Genomic DNA, 21,695 nt, shown 5'->3' with positions numbered 1-21,695 from the left:
TACAGAGGACAGTCTTCCCCTAGCAGGGACAAACCCCTGGGAATTGGTAGAGACCCTGGTCCCGGCCTCCCAGGCCCTACAGCTCCTCCATTCCTGGAGTCCTCAGGGCCTGTAGCTGGCCCCACGCCTGGCCCTGACTAGTCACTGCTCCTTGCCCAGTAGGGGCAGCCAGAACCCACCCTTCTCCCCACCCCCAGGCCCTCTGCACCTGCTGACACAGGTAAGAAGCTGCTTAATTTCATGGTCTTTTAACTGTGTCACTTAAGGTTCTCAAGCTCTCTCACAGGGGCTGCAACCCAGACCCTCCCTCCCCTCAAAGTAGACTTGAACCTTGCTACTGCTGTCAAATGTCTGAGAAAACTTCCCCCTCAAATCTTGAGAACAGAGGGGCTCAGGGGCTGTCAGCAGAACTACTGATCCAAGGATTTATTTTACATTGGCTCAGAGGGGACTGGGCCTTGCTTGTGGCTGAGAGGCAGAAGTGAGGAGCTTCCAAGCCTTTCTAGGAACAAATTCCCACCCCAGGGGCTCAGTGTGGTGGAGGCTGCAGCAAGAGCAGCAGGGACTGCACTTGAAAGGGAGAAAAGGTGAGCTTCACGCTGTTGTCCTGCAGGGCTAGGTGGCCAGCTGGGTCCCTTTTCTCCAGGAGGTCACAGCTAGATAACAGGAGAGGCCATGAGGGGGTCGCAAAGGACCAGGCTCCAACCCCCACCTGACCCCGGCATCTCTACTCACAGGACAGCCTCCTGAACTGGCAGCGACATGTGCAGCCAGCAGTCTACGTGGCTACCGTGGGCCTCATACAGCCTCAGCACCAGCGTTCGGCTCAGGGGGCTGGCCTCAGCCTGGGGAGGGAGGTGTGTGATGGGCGGGGCTAGGGAGGGCCATGCTCGGGACCACGCCCCATCCCATCACACCCCCTTGCCTGCTTTACAGTCTCCAACACCACAGCAGATGTGGACAGTGAGAAGGCACTCCAGGCGGCAGTGGGTGCTGGGCCTGGAACGGGCAGCGCCAGCAGGGGAAAGTTGAGGCTGTAGGCAGCCTGGGTGACTCCAGCATCCTGGAAGGAGCCTGGGGGGCAGATCAGAAAATGAAGGCTCTCCTCCCACACTCCTAAAGCGGGGAGGGAGGTATAACTGCTGGGGTTTTTCCCACTGACTGTTGAAGAAACAGAGGCTCAGAGGGCAAAGAGGAGTCCAGGGCCAAAGGAGGGCCCCACCACCCCACTTCAGCACTCACCCTTGTGCGGCATAAGAGCATAGGTGAACTCATGGCGTCCCATATCAGCAGTGGCATCAGGGGCCTTAGGTGCTCTCAAGCTGGGTGGGGAGGGATGGGTTGGAGCTGCTGGAGTTCTGGCTTGGGAAGATCCATGCCCCTGTGGCAGCCCCGGAGCTCCCAGGCACCCCACTCACAGCGAGAGGCTGAGGATGTTGCCATGCACAGAGGCACCGTATTTGCAGTCGTTGAGTAAAGCCAGCCCAAAGCCATGCTCAGACAGATCCATCCAGCGATGGGACCATACCTAGAGGGCAGACCCAAGACCCACTTGGTGGCCCATGCCTTCTTATGCTTGCTCTCAGTCTCCAGAGTGCCTCTCACTGGGGAGAAAGCAAGCTCTGGGACCAGACTCTATAGTGGACCCTGGGCACTTGATCTAACTGCTAAGCCTCAGTTTCCTCATCTGTGGAATGGGGATTAATAGTACTCACCCCACCAAATAGTCATGAATATTAAACTAAATGTTAAAGCACAATGCCTTGCACATGTGTTAAGCCAACCAACCAACCAACCAAACTCACTGCCATTGAGTCGGATCCAACTCATAGTGACCCCCTTGGGTTTCTGAGGCAGTATCACTATGGAAGTAGATTTCCCAACCTTCCTTCCGAGGAGTGGCTGGTGGGTTTGAACCACCAGCCTTCTGATTAGCAGTCAAATGCCTTAGGCACTGCACCACCAGAGGAACTAGCAAATGTTGGTCATCATCTTCTTCCTCACCCCACACCACACATCCAGTCTCTCCCTAGTGTCAGACCTCAAAGCGAGCCCAGTCCCAAGAGGTGTTGTAATGAGTAGGCCGCTGCAGGTGTCCAAACTGGATCTCATAGGTAGCCTGGGGGCTCCGAACTCGGGCAGGAAACTCCACCTTCAGGAATTTATGGATCTCTTGCCAGTGTACCTGCAGGCAGGATACAGAGTGGGGGAAAGTGAAGGCAGAGACATATATAGGCCTGGTGCCAGCTACCTCTCCACCAGTGGCACTTGAGGAAGATACCCACTGCCCTGCTCCCCTGCTACCTCAGTGTGGAAGCGGACATAGGGGCACCCAACGTCCAGTACCACCTCCTGGCTGAGCCGGCTATTAGGGCTGAGCTGCAGTAGGAACCAGGCACTGCCCCGCAGGCCACCCTCATTGCCCACTGCCAGGGTCCCTGGCTGGCCCAGCATTGGCTTCCTGTGGGATAGGAATGGGAAGCACTGAGCCAGGGCAGACTGGAGGGGGTCCTGGAGGGGTCTGGATAGGCCTGCATTCCTATCCCACCCCCAAGTCCTGCCCACCCCGCACCGTGTCTCTAGGTGGTAGTCCATGACGTCCCACGCATCCCAGTACAGGGGTACATCGTCAAACAGCACAAACTGGTTCCCCACAGCACCCTCAGCAATGGCCTCCCTGGAAGGACATGGGGATTGTGTTTTACAACTAGATGACCTTGATCTCCCTGGATGCTTAAGGAGGGGACAGCACAGGGAGACTAGGCCAAGGTGACTCTCAGCCCAGGCTGCCCTCTATATGTGGGTCCCAGCCCAGAGCCACTGGTGGGCTGCTGTGGGCAGTGTTGTGGCCAGGGTACAGGGAACTGGGTCTGAGATCCACCTGCCAGGCACTAGGAGAGGACTATGAGGGGTTGGTACCTGCCAGAAGCTACCAGGACCAGGGATGTCAGGCGGCCTGTTGGATCTAGCTTCACCCGGATGATGCCGTTGTCCAGAGTCACAGAACCGTCAGTCTTGGTGGGAGGGGGCCTTGAGACTGAGCCTGCAGGAGCTTCTCACAGCCAGAACCTCCACCCCACCTCCAAACGCTCCCTACCAGCCCTATAGCTGGGGGGCCCAAAATGCTCACATTATTAGAGAGCAGCCCAGGACAGCCCCCACCCCACTGGGCCATGCTGGGACTCACCTCTTGCACTACAAACACAGGCTGCTGGGGCAGTGAGGGCTGCTGGGAAACGGGGGCAGGAGCAGGAGCATAGCCCATGCTGGGCACTGTCACCAGGGCTAGAGATGAGGCCTGGGCATCAGTACAGCCTCCCTGACTTCCCAGGAACCTTGCTCAGGGTAGAGTGGGGGTGGGGAAGATATGACACCCTCCAACCTCTCCATCCAGCCTCTCCCCACCTCATTCTGGCCTTGATCCCTCCTACTGCAGTAGCATCATCCTTCCCCTCAGTTCATACCTAGGGTATGGGCCCCACCAGGCCTGGGCAAGGACAGTACTTCTGTGCGCTTCCAGGGCATCGTGTTGACAATGAGGAGACCCTCGGGACCTGGCTCCCCGGCACACAGGGCTGCAGCTGCAGCACTGAGCAGTCCGTTACCATGGGAACGGATGTCTGAGGAGAGACTGGGTAGTCATGGGTGGGAGCCATGGGTCTGGAATGACCCCCTAAGTCACCACAGGGAACACTCTGGGCTTGGCCCTGGGTGTTACAGAGCACGGTGGGCCTGTTGTCAGCCTCACCTTCATAGTGGCTCATGGCATCCTCCACCACCAGCTGGATGCAGCTTCCAGGTACCACATCATGGAACTGGTTCAGGAGCAGAAGCCTACAGGGGCCATGGGCAGGGATGAAGGAGGCCTTGGAGGGCAGGGGAAGCAGCAGAAATGAAAATGGGAGGGGCAGACACAAACGTGTTTGGGGATGGGGAAAAGGTCAGGTGGGCAGCAGGGATAGAGCCGACCTGACCTCCAAAGGTACTGCAGCTGGACTGCTGGGTATAGGAACTGGGTGCTGTGGGCCAGGGCCAGGCTGCTGAGCAGCTCCACATCATGCAGGATCCGTTCACACTCCCGGTTCCCCTTCTTGATCTGGGTCCAAGGTGAAGGAACTAGTCTGGAGTCTGCTCAAGTATCCCAGGACACCTTTCAAACTCTCCCCACCTCAGAACGCTTGATGGCTTCCCAGGGCTTCTTGGATAAAGCCTCTGTAGGTGACATGCCTCAAATGCCCTCCCCACTCTCCCCTCAGCCTGTCTCCTCTAAGCAGCTTCCCTGCCCGACTCAACTCTACCCTCCCTTCCTCTGAGCTCCTGCAACCCTGGGAACACAAGCCTCTTTCCCTGGGTCTGGGCTAGGCTCTGTCTACATCCCATTTGTCACTGTCTCCTTCTCTGACCCCCTGAAGACCAAGGACACATCTCCCTACCGGCTCTGCGTATAGCTCCTAACCTGGGCATGGGTGGTGTAGGTGCCGTTGTGTAGCTCCAAGAAAAGCTCCCCGACCCATGTGCACAGCTGCCCTGCATCGTTCTCCAGCTCTGAGAAGAGCCGTCCCGGAGAAGACAGTTGTACCCTGAGGGAGGTCATGGGCCTGGGTCTCCCAGCCTTGGGGGGCACATGGCTCATTTCCCTCTATGCCAGCACAGACAATAAATTCAGCCCTAACAGAGAGGAACTGCCCCTTCTCAGGGGACTCCCCAGCAAGAGAGCTCCTGTGTACACAAAGCCAGATCTAGACACCCAGGAGAGCTGCTCTCTGGTGGGTTCAAACCCCTTCCCACCCTCAGCTTTGTTCCCTATGCCACCCTAGGGTGTAAGTTTGGAATAGCCAATGATTCAGGTTTGGAGCAGGATAAGGTCCAGTGGGAGGGCTGGATCCTAATATATGAGTGAAGAGCTCAAGGGCTGAGGGAGGTGCTAAGTGTGAGCCAGGCTGCTGGCAGTCCAGGCTGACCTGGGCAGCCCATCTGTGTTGCAGAGCCGCTTCAAGCGGTCCAGCATGCTCTGGGTGGGGCCACCACCCCCATCTCCGAAACCGAAGAGGAAGGCACTGTGGTTCGTCCGCCCCTTGTCCCGGTTGTTGGTCACTGTCTTTAGCACCTGGACAGGTAGGGATAGGTCAGTGTGGTCAGCCTAGAAAGATACTAAGCCCTCTCGAACCTGTCCCTTTTCCAACCTGGCCACTGGATATCCCCTCACCTCCTCCACGTTGCCCTGCATCCCATATGAGTCCCCAGGTGGGAAGTGGGCCAGCACACGGGAGCCATCCAGTCCCTCCCAGAAAAAGGTGTGGTGCTGCCGGCAGAGAGACAGAGGCAGAAGAATGAGAGACTGGGAAGAGGGCTGGGGCAAAGCCAGGCCTTCCTGACCTGGTCCTGTCCCTGGTCACAGGATCCCAAGCCCACTCTGACCCTGAACCCTTGGGGCGTGCTCACTGGGAAGGTGTTCACCAGGTTCCAGCTCAACTTCTGGGTCAGGAAATGCCTGATGCCACAGCCACGCATGATCTGGGGGAGCTGCGCTGAGTAGCCAAATGTGTCTGGCAGCCAGAACTGTAGGAAAAGGGCCTCTGGGACACTGGAAGCAGGGCTTTTGGTGGAGCAGGCCCTCCTCACTTCTGGCCCAGCTCCCCCAACACGCCCACAAGCACAGCAGCTCCTGGCCTACCTCGGAGCACATCTTCCCAAACTCCTTCAGAAAGAAGTTCTGGCCTTGCAGGAACTGCCTTACCATGGCCTCTCCACTGGGAAGATTCCCATCCTGGCAGCAAGGGAAGAGGAAGAGCCAAGGTCAGTGCTGGAAGGGAAGCAGGCAGAAGCAATCTCACCCTATGCAGAAGCCAGGCCATATCTCTCAAGGGTTCCATCTCCCTGCTGCAAGTCTGACCGTCCATCTGCCCTGGGGGAGGTTCTAGGACTGGTCAGCAGACATGAGTGCTTACAAAGCCCTTCTTGGAGTCCTAGGCCTTGGGGATTCCAGGGGCTAGTGAGCCTTGTCACAGGGGAGGTAGGAATAGCCTGCAGAAAGCCACCAGTAAAGCTGAGGTGGGCCTGGGCCACAAAGATGAAGGGCCATGACAGCATGGCCTGAAGCTAGGGGCTGTGGAATGCACTCACCATCTCTACCCAGGTGCCCCCCACAGGTACAAATTGCCCACGGCAGGCACACTCCTGCAGCCGGACATATAGGCCAGGGTAGTAGTTCTTCACCCACTCGAGCTGCTGTGCCTGTGGGCCAGAGGAGGTGGGAGCTGGGCCAGGCATGACAAGGGTCCCACACAGGTCTGAGCATCTGGGGCCCAGTGGGTAGCTGAGGGTGAGGCAGGGCCCTGCCCTCAGGCCCTAAGAGGCCCTTAGAACTTTGTTTTCTTTAGAGCCTTCAGAGCTCCGGGGGCCCTATGTGTCCACCCTATCCCCCACGGCTGTCTGTCTGACCTGGGAGCAGGCAAAGATGAAGGAAGGGTTCCTCTCCATGAGCTGCACCGCTGTTACCCAGCTCCGGGCACATTTCCGAACTGTCTCCTTGAAAGGCCACAGCCAGGCTAGATGGAAGTGGTTAGGGGTGGAGGGAGAATAGGTAGCACCCCAGATCCTCACAGAGCTCCAGCCCCACCTCTTCCCCAGCACCCCAACCAGCCCCGCCTGGGCCTGCAGAGGGTCATGGTAGTCCTCCTTCCATCCTAGGCCCTTCATACTGTGTAGCCCTGTCTTATCTTTCCTGAGCTGCCACTTCTAATCACTCCTGTAAGGTGGGAGGAGAAGATGAGGAAGGAGGCAGCAGGGCTATCAGTTCAACTTTACAGGTCAGGAATTGGGAGCCCCAGGCCCTAGGACAGCTTGTGTCCAAGGTTTGGACACCCCCAGAGAAGATCCTGTGAAAGGTGGCATTAAACCACTCCCCATACTGATGAATTTCCCAGAATAGGAGGCAGAGCTCCCCAAGATGGACTTGCCTGGGTCAATCATCCTACTTAAGGCACTACAGCCTCTCCTGACCTCTTGTTCCTTCCTTACCAGCCCAGACCCCTGTTAACCCACTCAACACCCTGGCATAGCAGAGAAAGCCCTTATTTGATAGGTCAGAAACTTTAGCTGCATTAGAATCAGTACCTTGGGGAGCTTGTTAAAAATGTGGATTTCCCATAAGCCTCACAGACACCAAAAACTCATTAGGTTCAAAATGAACTCTTGATCCTCCCCAGGAAACCTTTCCCTGCTCTTGAGCCCCCATCTCAATTAACTCCACAGCACTCCTCTCAGGACTTGGATACCTAAACTCTTACTCATCCTCGCTCAGTTCTAAAGTCACTTCCTCTAGAAAGCCTCTTTTGAAGCCCCCCAGCCCAACTGGGTTGTGTGCCTCCCCTGGGCTCCTCCCAACCTCCCCACTTGCCTTCATCATGGCACCAATTGTGGCTGTCTAATAATTAATTTGTGATTATTGTCAGTCTCTGTAATCCTACTCCCACTATCTGGCATGGGATCTCATGAGGTATCAGATTTTTTTGAAAGAATGAGCCCACAGTCCAGTCTCCTGCCCCACTTTACAGGTGGGGAAAACTGAGGTCCAAAAGGGGCAAGACTTGCTGAGGATCACGTGCAGGGCTTCGAAGGCACAGCCAGGCTTTAATCAGGGCACACTTGCTTCCCCCAGCCAACCTGGACAGCTGCCCTACCTGTATCAATGTGGCAGTGCCCTATGGCATGGATGGTGTGTTGGCTGTCTCCTCCACGTTGGCCAAAGAACTTAGAGGCCAGGGCCTGGGCCACTGGGAAGGTCTCAGGCTGGGCAGGGTCACACACATTCACCATCTGGTTGGCTGTATACAGTGCCTGGAAACTGCGCTGGTTGTCTTCTCCGAGGCCCTGCAACAGGATTCCATCCTTTAATCCCCCTTTCAATGTATCTAGCCTCCAAAATCAGGTGCCAGCTGATCTCCCAAGGGTTCTCACCTCTATTCCTACCTTCAAGCCTTTGCTCCCACTGGTCCCCCTGCTTAGCACTGTCTCCCCCTACTCCCCTGTATACAGGGAAATCTCTCAACACTCAGGCAGACAGAAACACTCTCCCTATTCTAGATTTCCAGAGCTCTAATTATGTGACCCCAAAACAGCTTGCCTTGAGCAGGGCTCTAGAGGTGTGTGGGGTTGTGTCAGATACCTTGGCAATGCCCAGCAGCAGCTCCAGATCCACCAGAAGCTTGTAGACATCCTGGTGGAACACGGCCAGCTCAGCCCGGCTCACCTGGAACATCTTCTCAGGGTCAGGGGCTGCGATCATGCTCCCCTTCCCAGCTCCCAGGAGCCCATTACAGGCCACTTCCACATACAGGATCAGGCTACAAGGGTGAGAGGCAACCTCAGGCTAAGGTACCAGCCAAGATCCTGTGGGCTTGGGGAAGGAGAACTCAGAAGGTCAGCTGACCCCTCTTCATTTATCGGCATTTGCCAGAGAATCTCAAGTTCATTGAGAACGTGCACAAGGTCAGTGGTTCATGGTGGAAAAACAGACCAAGCCCACATCCTGTTGATGAGGGTTTCCCCTCAGTCAAGGATAAATAGCCAAGTTTGTAACCATGTGAATTGCTCAGCTGTTGAACCTTTTATTTCAAAAGCTGCCTTGGCAAAGCACTGCTATTGTCTTAAGGAACTATGGTGGTGCAGTGGTTAAGAAACTAACCAAAAGTTTGATGGTTCAAACCCACCAGTCACTCTGCAGGAGAAAGATATGATAGTCTGCTCCTGTAAAGATTATAGCCTTGGAAACCCTATGGGGCAGTTCTACTCTGTCCTATAGAGTCACTTTATTTGGAATCTACTTGATGGCAAAGGGTTTTTATGGGCTTTGGTCCTTCTACCTTTCTGCATATTAAAAGCATGTTTGGATTTCCCAGGTCCAACTTTTCAGACCAGAGACCACCAGTCCACCAGCACTCAGACCTATGAACCATCGTGGGACAGGCCACTCATTGGAGCCATTCTTTATGCTCAAGCTTCTCAAGAAGGGCATGGGGGGCGGGCTGTGATGCTGTTCTACTCAGTCTTCCAAGAGCAAGCACAACTTCCTTAAGGAAACCCCTGATCCCTCTCCTTCTTTCTCCCCTGAACTGTCTCCTAAGTATCCTAAGTCTCATATTAAACTCCCAGTATTTTCTTTAAGAGCCTTAGTCAGCTTTGTAATGATATGCATATGTCATCTGTCTCCTGCTGTCCAGGACCTTGTTATTCACCACCGTACTCTCAGTGTCTAGAAGGATCTGACATACAGTGTTTAATAAATACTATGAAATGCAATAATAATGTCTAAGAAGCACTTTAATGGTATCATAAAATTCCCATGTTATAATATGGAATAAAAAATCAGGACACAAAATATCAAAGAAATAGCATCTCAACTAACAAAACCATGCATGGAAGAAACACTGAGAAGAAAAACTCTGGGATGTTAATGATGATCATCTTTAGGTGGTGGAATAATGGGAGTTATTTACTTTGTGCTTTTCTGCATTTACCACGAGAAGGGAAAAATTTTTATAGTCAGAAAGAAAAATCATGCTTTTTAAAAACAAATGATGGGATTTGAGGGTGGCTGTCCTTGAAGGCCAAGTGGGAAGCTTCTGAGATTACCCTGGGCATCGCCCCTCCTGGCTTACTGCTTTCCCCCCAAAAAACAGCACTGGCCTACCAGGACACAGGGTCTCTCACTCACCTCCGGGGGTCTCCTTCCCCAAGCCTGTCAGTCAGGACATAGCTGGTCTTCTCCCCTTCTTTGGTCAAACCCTGGTGGGGAGTGGAGTAAGAGTCAGGTGTGAGGCCTCTAGACAGTTCAGGTAAAACATAAGCCAAGGGAGGGCAGGACGCTCCACCCAATCTTCAGCTCTAGGTCTTTACCTCAGGCAGGGCCAAGATTGACAAACCAAGAACCCTTGGCGGCAGGTGCCCCCTGCTGGCAATCAATGCCATGCCTCTCAAATGACACCTGTTTTTCAGCAAAAAAGCCACTGGTCTTACAGGTGTCCCAGGTAGGGGTAAAGATTCCTGGATGTGGCTTTTGGTGGTCTCTGCACCTCTGAATAAATGCTAAAGGGAAGCTCCATGAAGTCAGGGCCAGGTTTGCCTCATTCTCTACTACATTCCTAGTGTTTGGCACAGGGTCTGGCCAGAAGACATCTGCTAAACCAATGGAAGGAAAAAGGGAGGGGCTCTGCCTTCTTTCAGTATAAGAAGAACAACAGTTGTAACCCAATGGTTAATAAGACATGCCAAGCAGTAAGAGTTAACCTTGTGAACTGGTCTAACATGGAATGGAAGCTGTGCGAATCTAGGGAAGTACACTAACTGCTATATACTTTAGTTTCTTAATCTGTAAATGGGCATAAAGATTATCAGGTTATCAAGACTAAACCTGATAGGGTTGGATGTATAAACAAGAAAATAGTGGTTATATTTGGGGAATAAGGAGCTCTGGTGTCCTAGTGGGTAAGGCATTTGGCTGCTAATCAGAAAGTCAGCAGTTCAAACCCATCAGCTGTTCTCTGGGAGGAAGATGAGGCAATCTACTTCCACAAAGTTTTACAGCCTTGGTGAATGATTAGGTGTGTCTAAGCAGGGGGGAGTGTGTGCATGACCACGTATAGGGTTGGCTGACAATGTTTCTACAATTGTGTTTGTATGTTCTGTAAGAATTTCCACGTATACAGGAGAGCTGACAAGGGACATGGTTGTAGTCACTTCTTGGCCACTGCTAGCTACCTGGAGGGAGCAAGTGGTTGGACCTGTGGGTTTGGGACCATGGTTGCAGGGGGATACCAAGCTCAATTGGCATAACATACTATACAAAAATATTGTTCCACCTCCTACTTTGGTGAGTAGCAAAGGGGATCTTAAAAGCTTGCAAGTGGTCATCTAGATGCAACGATGGGTCTCTCCTCATCTAGAGCAAAGAATGAAGAAAACCAAAGACGTGGAAACAATTAGTCCAAGGGACTGGTACACCACGTAATCTTCAGCCTATATTACTGTGAGACCAAAAGAATTAGATGGTGCCTGGCTACCACTGTCAACCACTCTGAGGGAGATCTATGTAGGAGATCCTAGATAGAGTGGGAGAACAATGTGGAACAAAACTCAAAATCATAAAGAAAAAAAAAGAGGGACCAGGTTTGCTGGTCTGATAGAACCTGGTGGAACCTGTGAGACTATGGCCCCTAGCTGCTCTTCAGGTCTGGAATTGAACCCACTCCTGTGGCTTCTAGCCAAGCAAAAGACAGGCATATGAGCTGAACATTTACATTAGGTAGATACACTCCTTGGAGACATCAATCATGGCAGAACAGAAGGGCTGTGTATACACAGGGAGATACCTCGGGGGGCAGGAGTGCATGGGAGGGAAGGATACAGGGAAGAGGTGGCTATGGGGAGGAAGGTGGAAAACAGTTGTTGCATTGTGGGAAATTGCAGTCAATGTCATGAAAGAAGGGAGTTCTGGTGGTGTAGTGCCTAAGGCATTTGACTGCTAACTAGAACGCTGGCAGTTCAAACCCACCAGTAGCTCCTCAGAAGGAAGATTGGGCAATCTAATTCCATAGAGATATGGCCTTGGAAACCCAAGGAAGGGTCGCTATGAGTCAGAAACGACTTGATGGCAGTGGGTTTGGTTTGGTTTTGGTCATGAGACAAAATGTATGTGAACTGCTATATGGAAAATGAATTTGCTCTGTAAACTTTCACCCAAACCACAATAAAAATTAAAAAAAAAAAAAAAAGATTTATAGCCTTGATAACCCAATGGGGGCTCCTCTGAATTTGAATTGACTTAATGGCAGTGGGTTTGGTTTTTTGGTATATCTGGGGAATGGGATGAGGTGATGAGGAGAGATTCACTACTTTAGGGGAACAGGACTTAAAAATTTCACTTTATACCATCCAGAGCTGTTTGAAAAATTTCCCCTAAAGTATATATTATATACAATAAAATCTAGGTCATTAAAAAATAAAAAATGATATAGTCTATAAAGCCTCTAGCCTGGTACCTGACATTATTGTTGTTGTTGTTAGATGCCATCTAGTCGGACCCAACTCATAGCAACCCCTCCTTGGGTTGCTGAGGTAGTATCACTACGGAAGTGGATTGCCCAACCTTCCTTCCGAGAGTGGCTGGTGGATTTGAACCGCCAGCATTCTGGTTAGCAGTCAAGTGCCTTAGGCACTATGTTACCAGAGCTCCTATGCCAAACATTATTAGCTCCTATACCTGACATTATTAGAGGTAGATAATGTGGATCTGTCATAATTATTATTACTGTACTTGATTCGTAACTATTTTCAAGCCAGATAGGGAAACTAGTCAATCTGGGATAGGGTTGGTTTAGCACTAATTATGTTGAGACCCATAGCCTCTCATCCAACTTCCCAGTGTGAGAGGAACCAGTTACACAGGTAAACAAGTGGCAGTCCTGAAATTTTGACACTGCCCTGCAGGCAGGATCACTCAGCTGTCACTTCTCCACAGACCAGAGCTAAAATGTGGCCATATCTGCCCCTGGGGCAGGGCTCCTCACCTGAACAGGTTCTCCATCACGCCACACCAGGCCTTCTCCATCACTTTCCCAGCGAAGGTGAATTTCCTGATCCATCCATGCCTCTGGGATGTTCAGCTCCACCCGGAACCAACAAGTCCACCATCTGCAAGAGAGCCATGGAGATGTGCCTAGAGGGCGAAGTTGTTGCCCTGTCATATATCTCTATGGATGTAGATTGCCCAATCTTCCTTCCCAGGAGTGGCTGGTGGGTTTGAACTGTCAGTGTTCTGGTTAGCAGTCAAATGCCTTAGGCACTACACCACCAGAGTTCCTATGTTGACATGTTGTTGTTGTTATGTGCCATCGAGTCAGACCCGACTCATAGCGACCCCTCCTTGGGTTTCTGAGGCAGTATCACTACGGAAGTAAATTACCCCATCTTCCTTCCGAGGAGTGGCTGGTGGGTTTGAACCACCAGCCTTCCGGTTAGCAGTCAAGTGCCTTAGGCACTATGCTACCAGAGCTCCTTATGTTGCCATACTTCCTTCAATTAAGTGTCAGCAAAGAGCTTGGGACCTTCTCCTAGCATCTGGAAAATAATAAGGTGCTCTGGGCTCTGAGCCACAAGAAAGGTGCAATGGAGCGGGCTGCCAAGTGAAGTCAAGAGGCAGAGAAGTCAAGGACGGGGTTGGTGCTTGGGTGATCTTTCTTAAGGATGTCCAGAGGCTGGAAAAAGAGGAAGATGAAAATTGTCTCAGGAAGACTCAGGGATCAGGGTGCTGCTCTGTCCTGAGAGGGGCTGTCTGGGCTGTGAGAAGTTTGACAGTGGAGTGTGGCTCTTACAGGTGGTGAGTTCCCAGAGCTTCTATGGGTTAGCAAGGCTCGAGAAGGGCCCTTCCTTTTGGTCCACGGGTCCCGCCCTCCCTCTGGGCGTTACCCACGTGGGTCCGAAGTGGTCGCCGACCTGCGCCGGGCGGAAGTCCTGCTGGACTGCCTGCTGGTAGGGAAGCCTCTCCGGCGTCAAGAAGCAGGAGAGAGCCACTGGACAGCTGTCCCTGAAGAGTCTGTGTGGGAGGGGTCGGTGAGCGCGCGCTCCAGGCCGCCCCCTTTCCACCAGTGGGCCGGCCGGTGGCTGAGGGCGCGCGTTCCCTCGATCCACTGCGGGGGAGGACTGCCCAAGGGTCCCGCAGTACACCGTCCCCATACCCTCCGGGTCTCCTGCCCAGTTCCCGGCGGGCACTTTATCCTGCGGCCCTGGTGTCTGTAGATTAGGTTTTCCCCCGGAAGAGAAGGCTGAGGCGTGCAGGTGCCGTCAGTTGGCTCCCTGGGAGAGGGTGCGCACCTGCCACGGAGATTACAGTCGGTAAAGTAGAGCGGCGAAACAAACTTCTCCACCCGCTCCAGCGTGGTGCGCCAGTGCTTGAGAGCCGGCGCTGCTGGGGCCTTCGCTGCCGCCATCTCCGCGCGGCGACCCCTCTCCCCGGAAGGCCACCAGCGCTACCGGCGCGGTCTACGGCTGGCAACCAAAGGTTCCGGAGTCCGAAGAGCGCCTTCCAACTCCGGGCAGCTTTTCTTGGAACACCGAGGGCTCTCGGAAGCACAACAGCTCTGAACTTTGAATCGGTGTGGGGAGAAAGTGGGTGGCTAAAGTTAAAGGCCGCGGCTTTGATGACCTGCTCTGCCACGTCCGAGCTGGTGGGCCGCTGGTTTCTCTATTATTAGAACGGGAAGCTGACATTCAGATCCCCGAAGGTGTGGGGACAACGACATGGGACATATTAGGCACTTGATTCCAGGAGGGCAGTGCTGGGGAATAGGGGCAGCCTCTGTGGCTGTACAGCCAGGTCACACCCAACCCCAGAAGCAGTAAGCAGGAACCTTCTTCCCCTCAGCCCAGCCTGACCCCCGGCTCTGGCTCTCTATGAACATGAAAACTGACATCTGCTTCAGGTGGCCCGGGATGGGAGCTCACAGAGCTTATTAGACTTGGAAACCCAGTAATCTCAAGCTTTCTCTGTACACGTTATATTTTATGTATATCCCTAACTTACTTATCACCAGAAACTCTGATGGAGATTTTGACTTCAGGAGGCACATCAGTCACAGCATTTAGGATCCCAATAGAATGCATTTCACCACAGAGGATTAAGTCTAGGGGAAGCCATATGCTAGAAACAGACCTCAAATTTTATCCTCGGGTTACCCTAGCACAGTAGCAGTCCACTAGCGGCTTTATGTTCTTTTTCCTGGGCTTGCCAGAGAATCCTTGTTTAAAATCATTAGGAAGAAAAATATATACACAACATTAGCCCTGATATTTTAATGGAAATACTGACCAAGTCAAGTTTACAACATCTCAAATGCAAATCACAGAAGGTAAGGTAAGTACAGAATACAAAACGTGATTTAAAATAATGATTACTTTCTGCTAAAATACAGGCTGGGTTTATTAGAGCTTAGAGCTCAGATGTCAGGCAGCAAGAGGGATGAAAATGCTGTGAAAACCCTGGCTACAGATGAAGCTACTTCTACTGGTTGCACTGGTGGGTTGGGGTTTTCTCTTGAACTGGCTGTGAAACGCCATCCTGACCTGCAAGTAGGTGCTCTGTCTGGATAAAACACTGTGCTGGGGCAGGAATAGCTGGCACTGCCCCTCACCAGGCCCCAACAACTTCCTGCAGGTTCCAGGTCAACATGATCCTTCTAGAGGGATCAGAGGGGGAGAAGTGAGTTATTGCTGGGAAAACCTGAAGATAACAGTCATCATTCCATCCCAGGTTGGGTACTTCCCCAGCTTCACCCCATAATCTCCTCCCACGTGGCTGGCTCTTCTTGCCATCCTACACTTTTGGGCTCATAGTCCTGTCTTCCTACATGAAAACTTTAAAAAAAAACTCTAAAATTAGAGAGCAGTCTAAGCACCAATTCCCCTCCCCCCTTTGTTGGTGGTGGTGGGGATCTGCTGGAGAAAGATGTGACGTTCTGCTCTCACAAAGATTTACAGTGTTGGAAACCCTATGGGGCAATTCTACTGTCTATAGGGTTGCTATGAGTTGGGATTCAACTCGAGTGGATTGGGTTTGGTTGACGATTTTTAATTAAAAAACAAAAACAAACACAAAACACTATTGGTTACTCTATCTCTGACTAGGGCAATGGCTGTTGAAGAAAATTTCACCAGAGTGCTGGGAGGAGCTTCAGTTGGACTTTGTTCAGAAAGTCCAGGCCGATCACATATAAAAATCCTCATCATTCATGTTAAATGTCTGCCAGTTTAAATTTATGTAGTTAAAAAATATATATCTCATTTCCAGTTGCTAATGAAATGTATCAAATTCTCTCCCTCCCAACCCCATTTAGACCACACACCTTTATGCACACTTGTTTCAAATACTGGTTTGGTATTTAAGATGTTTACTCCTATTCCCAGTAAGGATAAGAAAAAATATATAGAAATACAAACTATGTAGCTTGACAACTTTCCCAAATATAAAGGATTTTCAAACAGTTGAACAGGTGGTGAGGGGAGACATGTACTAAAAGAATAAAGTATTCTATTTTTAAAATTTGGACTATCTTGATTTGGGATAAGTGCAAGTAACTGTTAACTATTTAAAGCAAAATCCTATTTGTACCCTGGATAAGGAGCTGAAGCCAAAAATCCCTGCTTCACAATAGTTCTCTGGTGAGGACAAGGGACTTGGCTGAGAATTTATTCCTTAAGTAAGAACCAAGCTTTATTTATTTACAAAAAAAAAGTTGGGGGGAAGAAGACAAGTTTTACACAAAAGTACTACAACAGTAACTCCCTTTGGTAAAAAGTGTAATAAATGTCTTGTACATCTGTTCATAGGTACTAAATCTGAAGCCACATAGTACTATGGTACACAAGAAGCTAGAGCAGTTATGCTAGCACATCAAAGCATATTTCTTTTAATAAAAAATTGACAGTATGTACATTATTTACAAAAAAAAAGTTAAAATTTGTGTGTGTGTGTGTGTGTGTGTGCATGTCAGAGAGTAAAGCTGGTGGATGGCACTAGGGCAGACTAGTAAAGAAGCAGGTACAAAACAGTTCCACGGGAGCTAAAAAGGACAACTGATTTAAACTTGAGGTTGAGAACCAGAGAGAGAAAAGGGTGGGCAGCAAAAGGATTCGTCAGGAATCAAATCCATAAGATGATCAATCCCAAAGCCAAACTGCAGGTCCCAGATAAAACCTAATGGTTCATCTAGATTTGAGTGACCAGGAAAAAAATGAAAATAAAAAATCCAGTTTGTTTTTCTCCTTTTGGGGGGGAGGGGAAGGAGCAGTAACCATCACAGTTACAATCCATTTGAGCTTTAAGTCCTTCCCCAGTCTGTTCTGTAAATGTACTCCCATCCGGTCAGGCCACAGGAGATTCCAGTCTTAGCTCTGCTGGTTTGTGCCAGCAAGCAGCATGTCTCTGTGCTTGCATGGACTTCGTTCCCCTCCAGGGCAGGGAGTGCCTAAAACCCCTTAGGAAAAGTTCCAACTCCGGCTTTGGAAGGTATCCACGTTCCTTGTATGTAGCCCACTTGGTACCAGGTTGCACCAGCCACACACACATCAGGTGGCCATGTCCCAGAGAGGCCCAGTGAGGCTCAAAAGGCATCTTCCTTGTTTTTCCAGTGCGTCTGAGCACACATGCCCACACACACACTCCCCCCTCAAGTTATCTGCTCTGGCTCTGCAGTTATGGGGCTTTGAATACTGTGCCGTATTTGACACGGTATTTGTTAATGCTCACAAAATGCAGGGTCTCTGTGTCACAGGTGGTGGTACAGGGCACCAGGCCCTCCAGCCCCTCACCCATGAGCCACTTGCTGGTCTCTGCTGCCATTTCACGGGGCACGTTCTCCTTGGTCCATTTATCTACCCATGCCTGGAACCTCTGATGTAGCCGCTTGCTTACCCGCTCATGGGACTGCAAAATAGAAAAAGAAAAGAAAACTTGAACTAGGACCCCAAAAGCCTTCAAACACAAAGTCCAACTTTCTCCTAAAGGAGGAGAGGAAAGATGTTAGCTCAAGTCTCAGATACCACTAGTTAGTAGAAAAAGCAGTAAGGAATCTCTGTTTAGAGAGGAGAATTGAAAGAAGAATACGAAGCATACAAAGAGACAGAAACCCATAAAGCACCAAAAGAAATGGCAACACAGGCTCTGGGCAGATTGAGCTAAGTACTTCTCAATTTTGCCAAACAGCAGAATCACCACATTCCACCAATATGCATTTTAAACCAACAACCCAGCTGATTCTAATGCACTCCACTTCTAAGAAAATGCCAAGAAAAAAACAAAAAGCCCATGCCATATGGTGGATTCCAACTCATAGTGACCCTACAGGACAGAGTAGAACTGCCCCAAGCTGTACATTTTTATGGAAGCAGACTGTCACATCTTTCTCCATTTGTGGGGCTAGTGGGTTTGAACAGTTGACCTTTGGTTGGCAGCTGAGTGCTTTAACTACTGAGCTACCAGGGCTCACAGAAGTGCAAAGAAAGGGCTTCAAAACCCATTCTCCCTTTCACCATGTACCTCATCCTGCTGAGCAGAATGCCAAGCATAGCAGATCACCAATGCAAGTTTATATTCCCACCTATGCACTTAGTAAATGTTTATTGCTGTCTATATAGTCCCTGGAAGGAAGATGGGGCAATCTACTTCCATAGTGATACTGCCTCGGAAACCCAAGGAGGGGTCACTATGGGTCAGGTCTGACTCAACAGCACACAACAACAACAACATATACAAGGTAGGGTAGGGGATACAAAGATGAACTAGGTGAGGTACAGATCCCCAAAGAATTTGATTGAGAGGAGTACGGGCATACACACAGCAGCTGCATTCAGTGCCATGAGAGAAGTACAATGAACTGCCCACCCAACATCTCCCAAATGAATGTTTTACAGTCCTTTCTAACTTTATCAGTTCAAAACATAGTTCCTGATGTGCCTCCCCACAAGCCTGATAACCCTTTTCTAGCAATACACATACCTCTAAACTTCCCATTTACTAGGGAGCTCTGGTAGCATAGTGCATAAGGTACTTGACTGCTAACCAGGAGGCTGACGGTTCAAACCCACCAGCCACTCCTTGGAAGGAAGGTTGGGCACTCTACTTCCGTAGTGATACTGCCTGGGAAACCCAAGGAGGGGTCGTTATGAGTTGGGTCTGACTCGATGGCACATAACAATAAACAAAGCCAAAACCAAAACACAAACCCATCCATCATCCTTTCATTTTGGTGGGGGAATGGTTTGGTTTGGTTTATTATTCTTTTCGGGTGAAAGTTTCCAAATTCATTTTCCATACAGGTTCTTACACATTTTGTTTTAGGACATTGACTGCAATTCCCCACAATGTAATAGCTCTCTTCCCACTTCCTCTCCATAGTTACCTCTTCCCTGTATCCTTCCCTCCCAGGCACTCCCTGTCCCATCTCTTGTGCAAACACTTCCCTGCTGTTTTCTTACAACTGGTCCCTCCAACAAGTGTATCTACCTGATGTAAATGTTCACCTCATATGCCTGTCTACTGTTTGGCTGGAAGCCACAGGAGTGCAGTTCAGTTCCAGGGTAACTAGAGGCCATAGTCTCAAGGGTCTTACCAGGCTCCATCAGACTAGTAAACCTAGTTTTTTTTCTTTTTTCCCCACGATTTTAAGTTTTGTTTCACATTGTTCTCCCACTCTATCCAGGATGTCCTGCACTGATCCCTTTCTGAGTCTACCCATTATCCTTGATTCTCTCCTTTCTCTTACCTCTCCACATCCAATCCATCATCATATCCTGTCAATTATATCTCAACATTATACCTACAATCTGTCTAGTTCTCTATAGTTCCACTGCCACTATGGCAGTCCAGGTCACCATCACCTCTCATCTGGACAAGAGTAGCCTTCTCTTCCAACTTTGTATCCCTTACCACTACTCTGCTTACAGCAATCCAAGCCATCTCTGTTGACAACGTACCTCAAAAAAATCCAAGCTGTAGGCCTGCAAGGCCAAAGGATATGGCCTCTGGCCACCTTTCCATCCTCACTAATTCCAGGTTTCTCATGGCTCTACATTCAGCCTTATTATACCTGCTCAATTGCCTTTCAAATTTACGACAATAATAAAAAATCTACTACCTGACTATTCTGCACATTAAGATGTACGTCTGGCAGTTACGAACGCCTAGGTGCAAGGGAAGAGTAATGCTATCTGTGATGTTTAAGGTTATGTGACAACTTGGCTGGGCTATGATTCTCAGTGGTTTGGCAGTTATGTAATGATGTAGTCATTCTCCATAATTTCTGCCTAATTCTGATTTCTTTGAAACCAAACCAGGTCGATAAGCAAGGAGTGGGTGCAGTTTCTTGAACATGCTAAGTCTTTTCCTACCTCCCTGCCCTTGCATGTTTTCTTTGCCTGGAAATCATCTCCCTTCAGCTCTACATATGCCGACTCCTCCTCATTACTGAGGCCTCAAGCATCACCTTCTCAGCACCTTCCCCCATGAAAGCAGGGCCTGTGTGCCAGTTACCCTTGATCACTTTACCTGGGATGTTTCTTTGGCAGTGCTTGCCACATGACCTTATTTGCTTTACACTTCACTGTTATAGGCCCAGGGCCTAGCACAATGTCTGGCATATAACTACAACAGGAAGGTTTTACAAATAAGACAGAATGTAAGAACAGGTCTGATTCATACAAGCAAAAGATCAGATACCACTTGAAATATAAATTCTGGGAGTAGCTATACTGAAAGGAGCCACCAGCTAACTGCACCTGTTTACTAAATAGTTCTCAGCTCTAAGACAGGTTTTCATAAAAAAGAAACAATCAAAGGACTCCGGGATGGGTCTGGTCCTGGTTGGAAGAGAGATGTGTAAAGAAATGCCAGTTACTAGTTCTCACCTGATGAGCCCGCAGCAAGGCCGTCCTTCGATACATGTAGTCCTCCGACTTGATCACATACACCATTTTGTAGGAATTCAGCTTGAATCTACACTCCAGCTTATCCAGGCTATCCACATTCTCCATGGTCTTCTTACTGTTTCCTTCCTTCCCTTCCTTTTCCTGTTGTTCTCGACCACGCTGACATTTCCGAATGCGCCGCAAATTCCTACAAAGCAATGTGAGAGTTTGTCTAGATTGTGCCATGACTCCCCTCAAATTAGTTCTCCTTACTAATATTCCTTCACAGTACTTATTACAATTTTGGTTATATACACATAAAAATGTTCAATGGTTTCATTGTTTAAAAAAATTAAACATAAAAAATACATTTTAAAAAAAGTAGAAATCCCATTTGCTACAGCAGAGGTAGCCACTGTTAACAGCTTTCAGTTACAACCTTCTAGCCCTGTTTATTTACATATGTACTTAGCTGCTATAGTTCTATTTTAGGATTTTTTCTAGACAAACTAGGATTATACTGTATGCACTGTCTTTGGCACTTTGACACATGCTCTAGGTAAGCCCGTGGTGTAGCCGCCATACAAATCTTGAATTAACATCTTCAGAGGACTAAATAAATAAGTGAAAACCAATAATCTGAGAGTCATTTAACTCCCTAGTCCTCAACTATACACAAATGTCCACTGGGGACAGGTGATCTGGCTCACTCACCTTGGAAGAAACACTGGTTTTTGTGCCAGATGCTCACGGAGCTCAGGAGAGGTAGTATCAGAATTCATGTAACGTTCCACATAGTCTGACCAGCGCTAGGATTACAAACACGAAGTGGGGGTGGGGAGGATTACAAAAACAGAACTTCATCATCAGGTAGTCTAGCAAATTCTCTATGACTAAAATGTCTAAAATCAATAAATTTTAAGAACAAAAAAATCCTTTTCCACAATGACATGTTTATTATTTGGATTAGAACAAAGATTAAAAATTGTTAGATAACAAGACCTAAAGTTTCTCTTTTTATCAGAAGTCATAAATGGGCAGAAGCTGACTCACAACTTTTGTTTAAAAAAAAAAAAAGTATAGTGGCAAATGCTTGACAATTAGCACCTATCACATTTTGGGAGCTCTGGTAGCATAGTGTCTCAGGCACTTGACTGCTAACCAGAAGGCTGGCGGTTCAAACCCACCAGCCACTCCTCGGAAGGAAGATGGGGCAATCTACTTCCGTAGTGATACTGCCT

General features: G+C 49.6%; 2 protein-coding genes across 2 annotated transcripts in view; both read right to left on the bottom strand.

Annotated features, from left to right (window-relative positions):
• Window positions 1-529: 529 nt before the first annotated feature.
• On the bottom strand, window positions 530-13,985 carry MAN2C1 (mannosidase alpha class 2C member 1). The gene is made up of 26 exons (XM_007948942.2): window positions 13,870-13,985; window positions 13,469-13,591; window positions 12,567-12,690; window positions 9,716-9,786; window positions 8,168-8,345; window positions 7,683-7,872; window positions 6,442-6,548; window positions 6,124-6,234; window positions 5,675-5,767; window positions 5,443-5,559; window positions 5,207-5,302; window positions 4,962-5,107; window positions 4,457-4,580; window positions 3,975-4,096; window positions 3,749-3,834; window positions 3,465-3,620; window positions 3,188-3,285; window positions 2,920-3,014; window positions 2,573-2,677; window positions 2,305-2,461; window positions 2,042-2,185; window positions 1,419-1,528; window positions 1,243-1,322; window positions 926-1,074; window positions 736-845; window positions 530-656 (listed from the first exon to the last, which is right to left on the bottom strand). Exons 1-26 carry the CDS (start codon window positions 13,983-13,985, stop codon window positions 530-532), a joined length of 3,135 nt encoding a protein of 1,044 aa, XP_007947133.1.
• Window positions 13,986-17,245: 3,260 nt separating this feature from the next.
• The window catches only part of SIN3A (SIN3 transcription regulator family member A), a 44,686-nt gene continuing 40,236 nt past the window's right edge, over window positions 17,246-21,695 (bottom strand). The window contains exons 18-20 of the mRNA XM_007948940.2: window positions 21,169-21,263; window positions 20,455-20,662; window positions 17,246-17,476 (exon numbers count right to left, since the gene is read on the bottom strand). Of these exons, the coding sequence (XP_007947131.1) occupies window positions 17,246-17,476; window positions 20,455-20,662; window positions 21,169-21,263 (534 nt within the window). The remainder of the gene's footprint in view (window positions 17,477-20,454; window positions 20,663-21,168; window positions 21,264-21,695) is intronic.

This window comes from Orycteropus afer, unplaced genomic scaffold (assembly GCF_000298275.1).
Source record: "Orycteropus afer afer isolate SDZICR_OR568_19922 unplaced genomic scaffold, OryAfe1.0 scaffold00233, whole genome shotgun sequence".
Taxonomy (NCBI): Eukaryota; Metazoa; Chordata; class Mammalia; order Tubulidentata; family Orycteropodidae; genus Orycteropus; species Orycteropus afer.
This window is presented reverse-complemented; position numbering and strand designations above follow the sequence as displayed.

Coding starts and splice junctions, on each gene's coding strand:
- MAN2C1 (XM_007948942.2), bottom strand. CDS start 13,985: ATGGCGGCAGCGAAGGCCCCAGCAGCGCCGGCTCTCAAGCACTGGCGC. Junction 3,286..3,464: donor TGGTGGGGCCCATACCCTAG/GTATGAACTGAG, acceptor CCTCATCTCTAG/CCCTGGTGACAGTGCCCAGC. Junction 2,186..2,304: donor ATGTCCGCTTCCACACTGAG/GTAGCAGGGGAG, acceptor TCCTGCCTGCAG/GTACACTGGCAAGAGATCCA.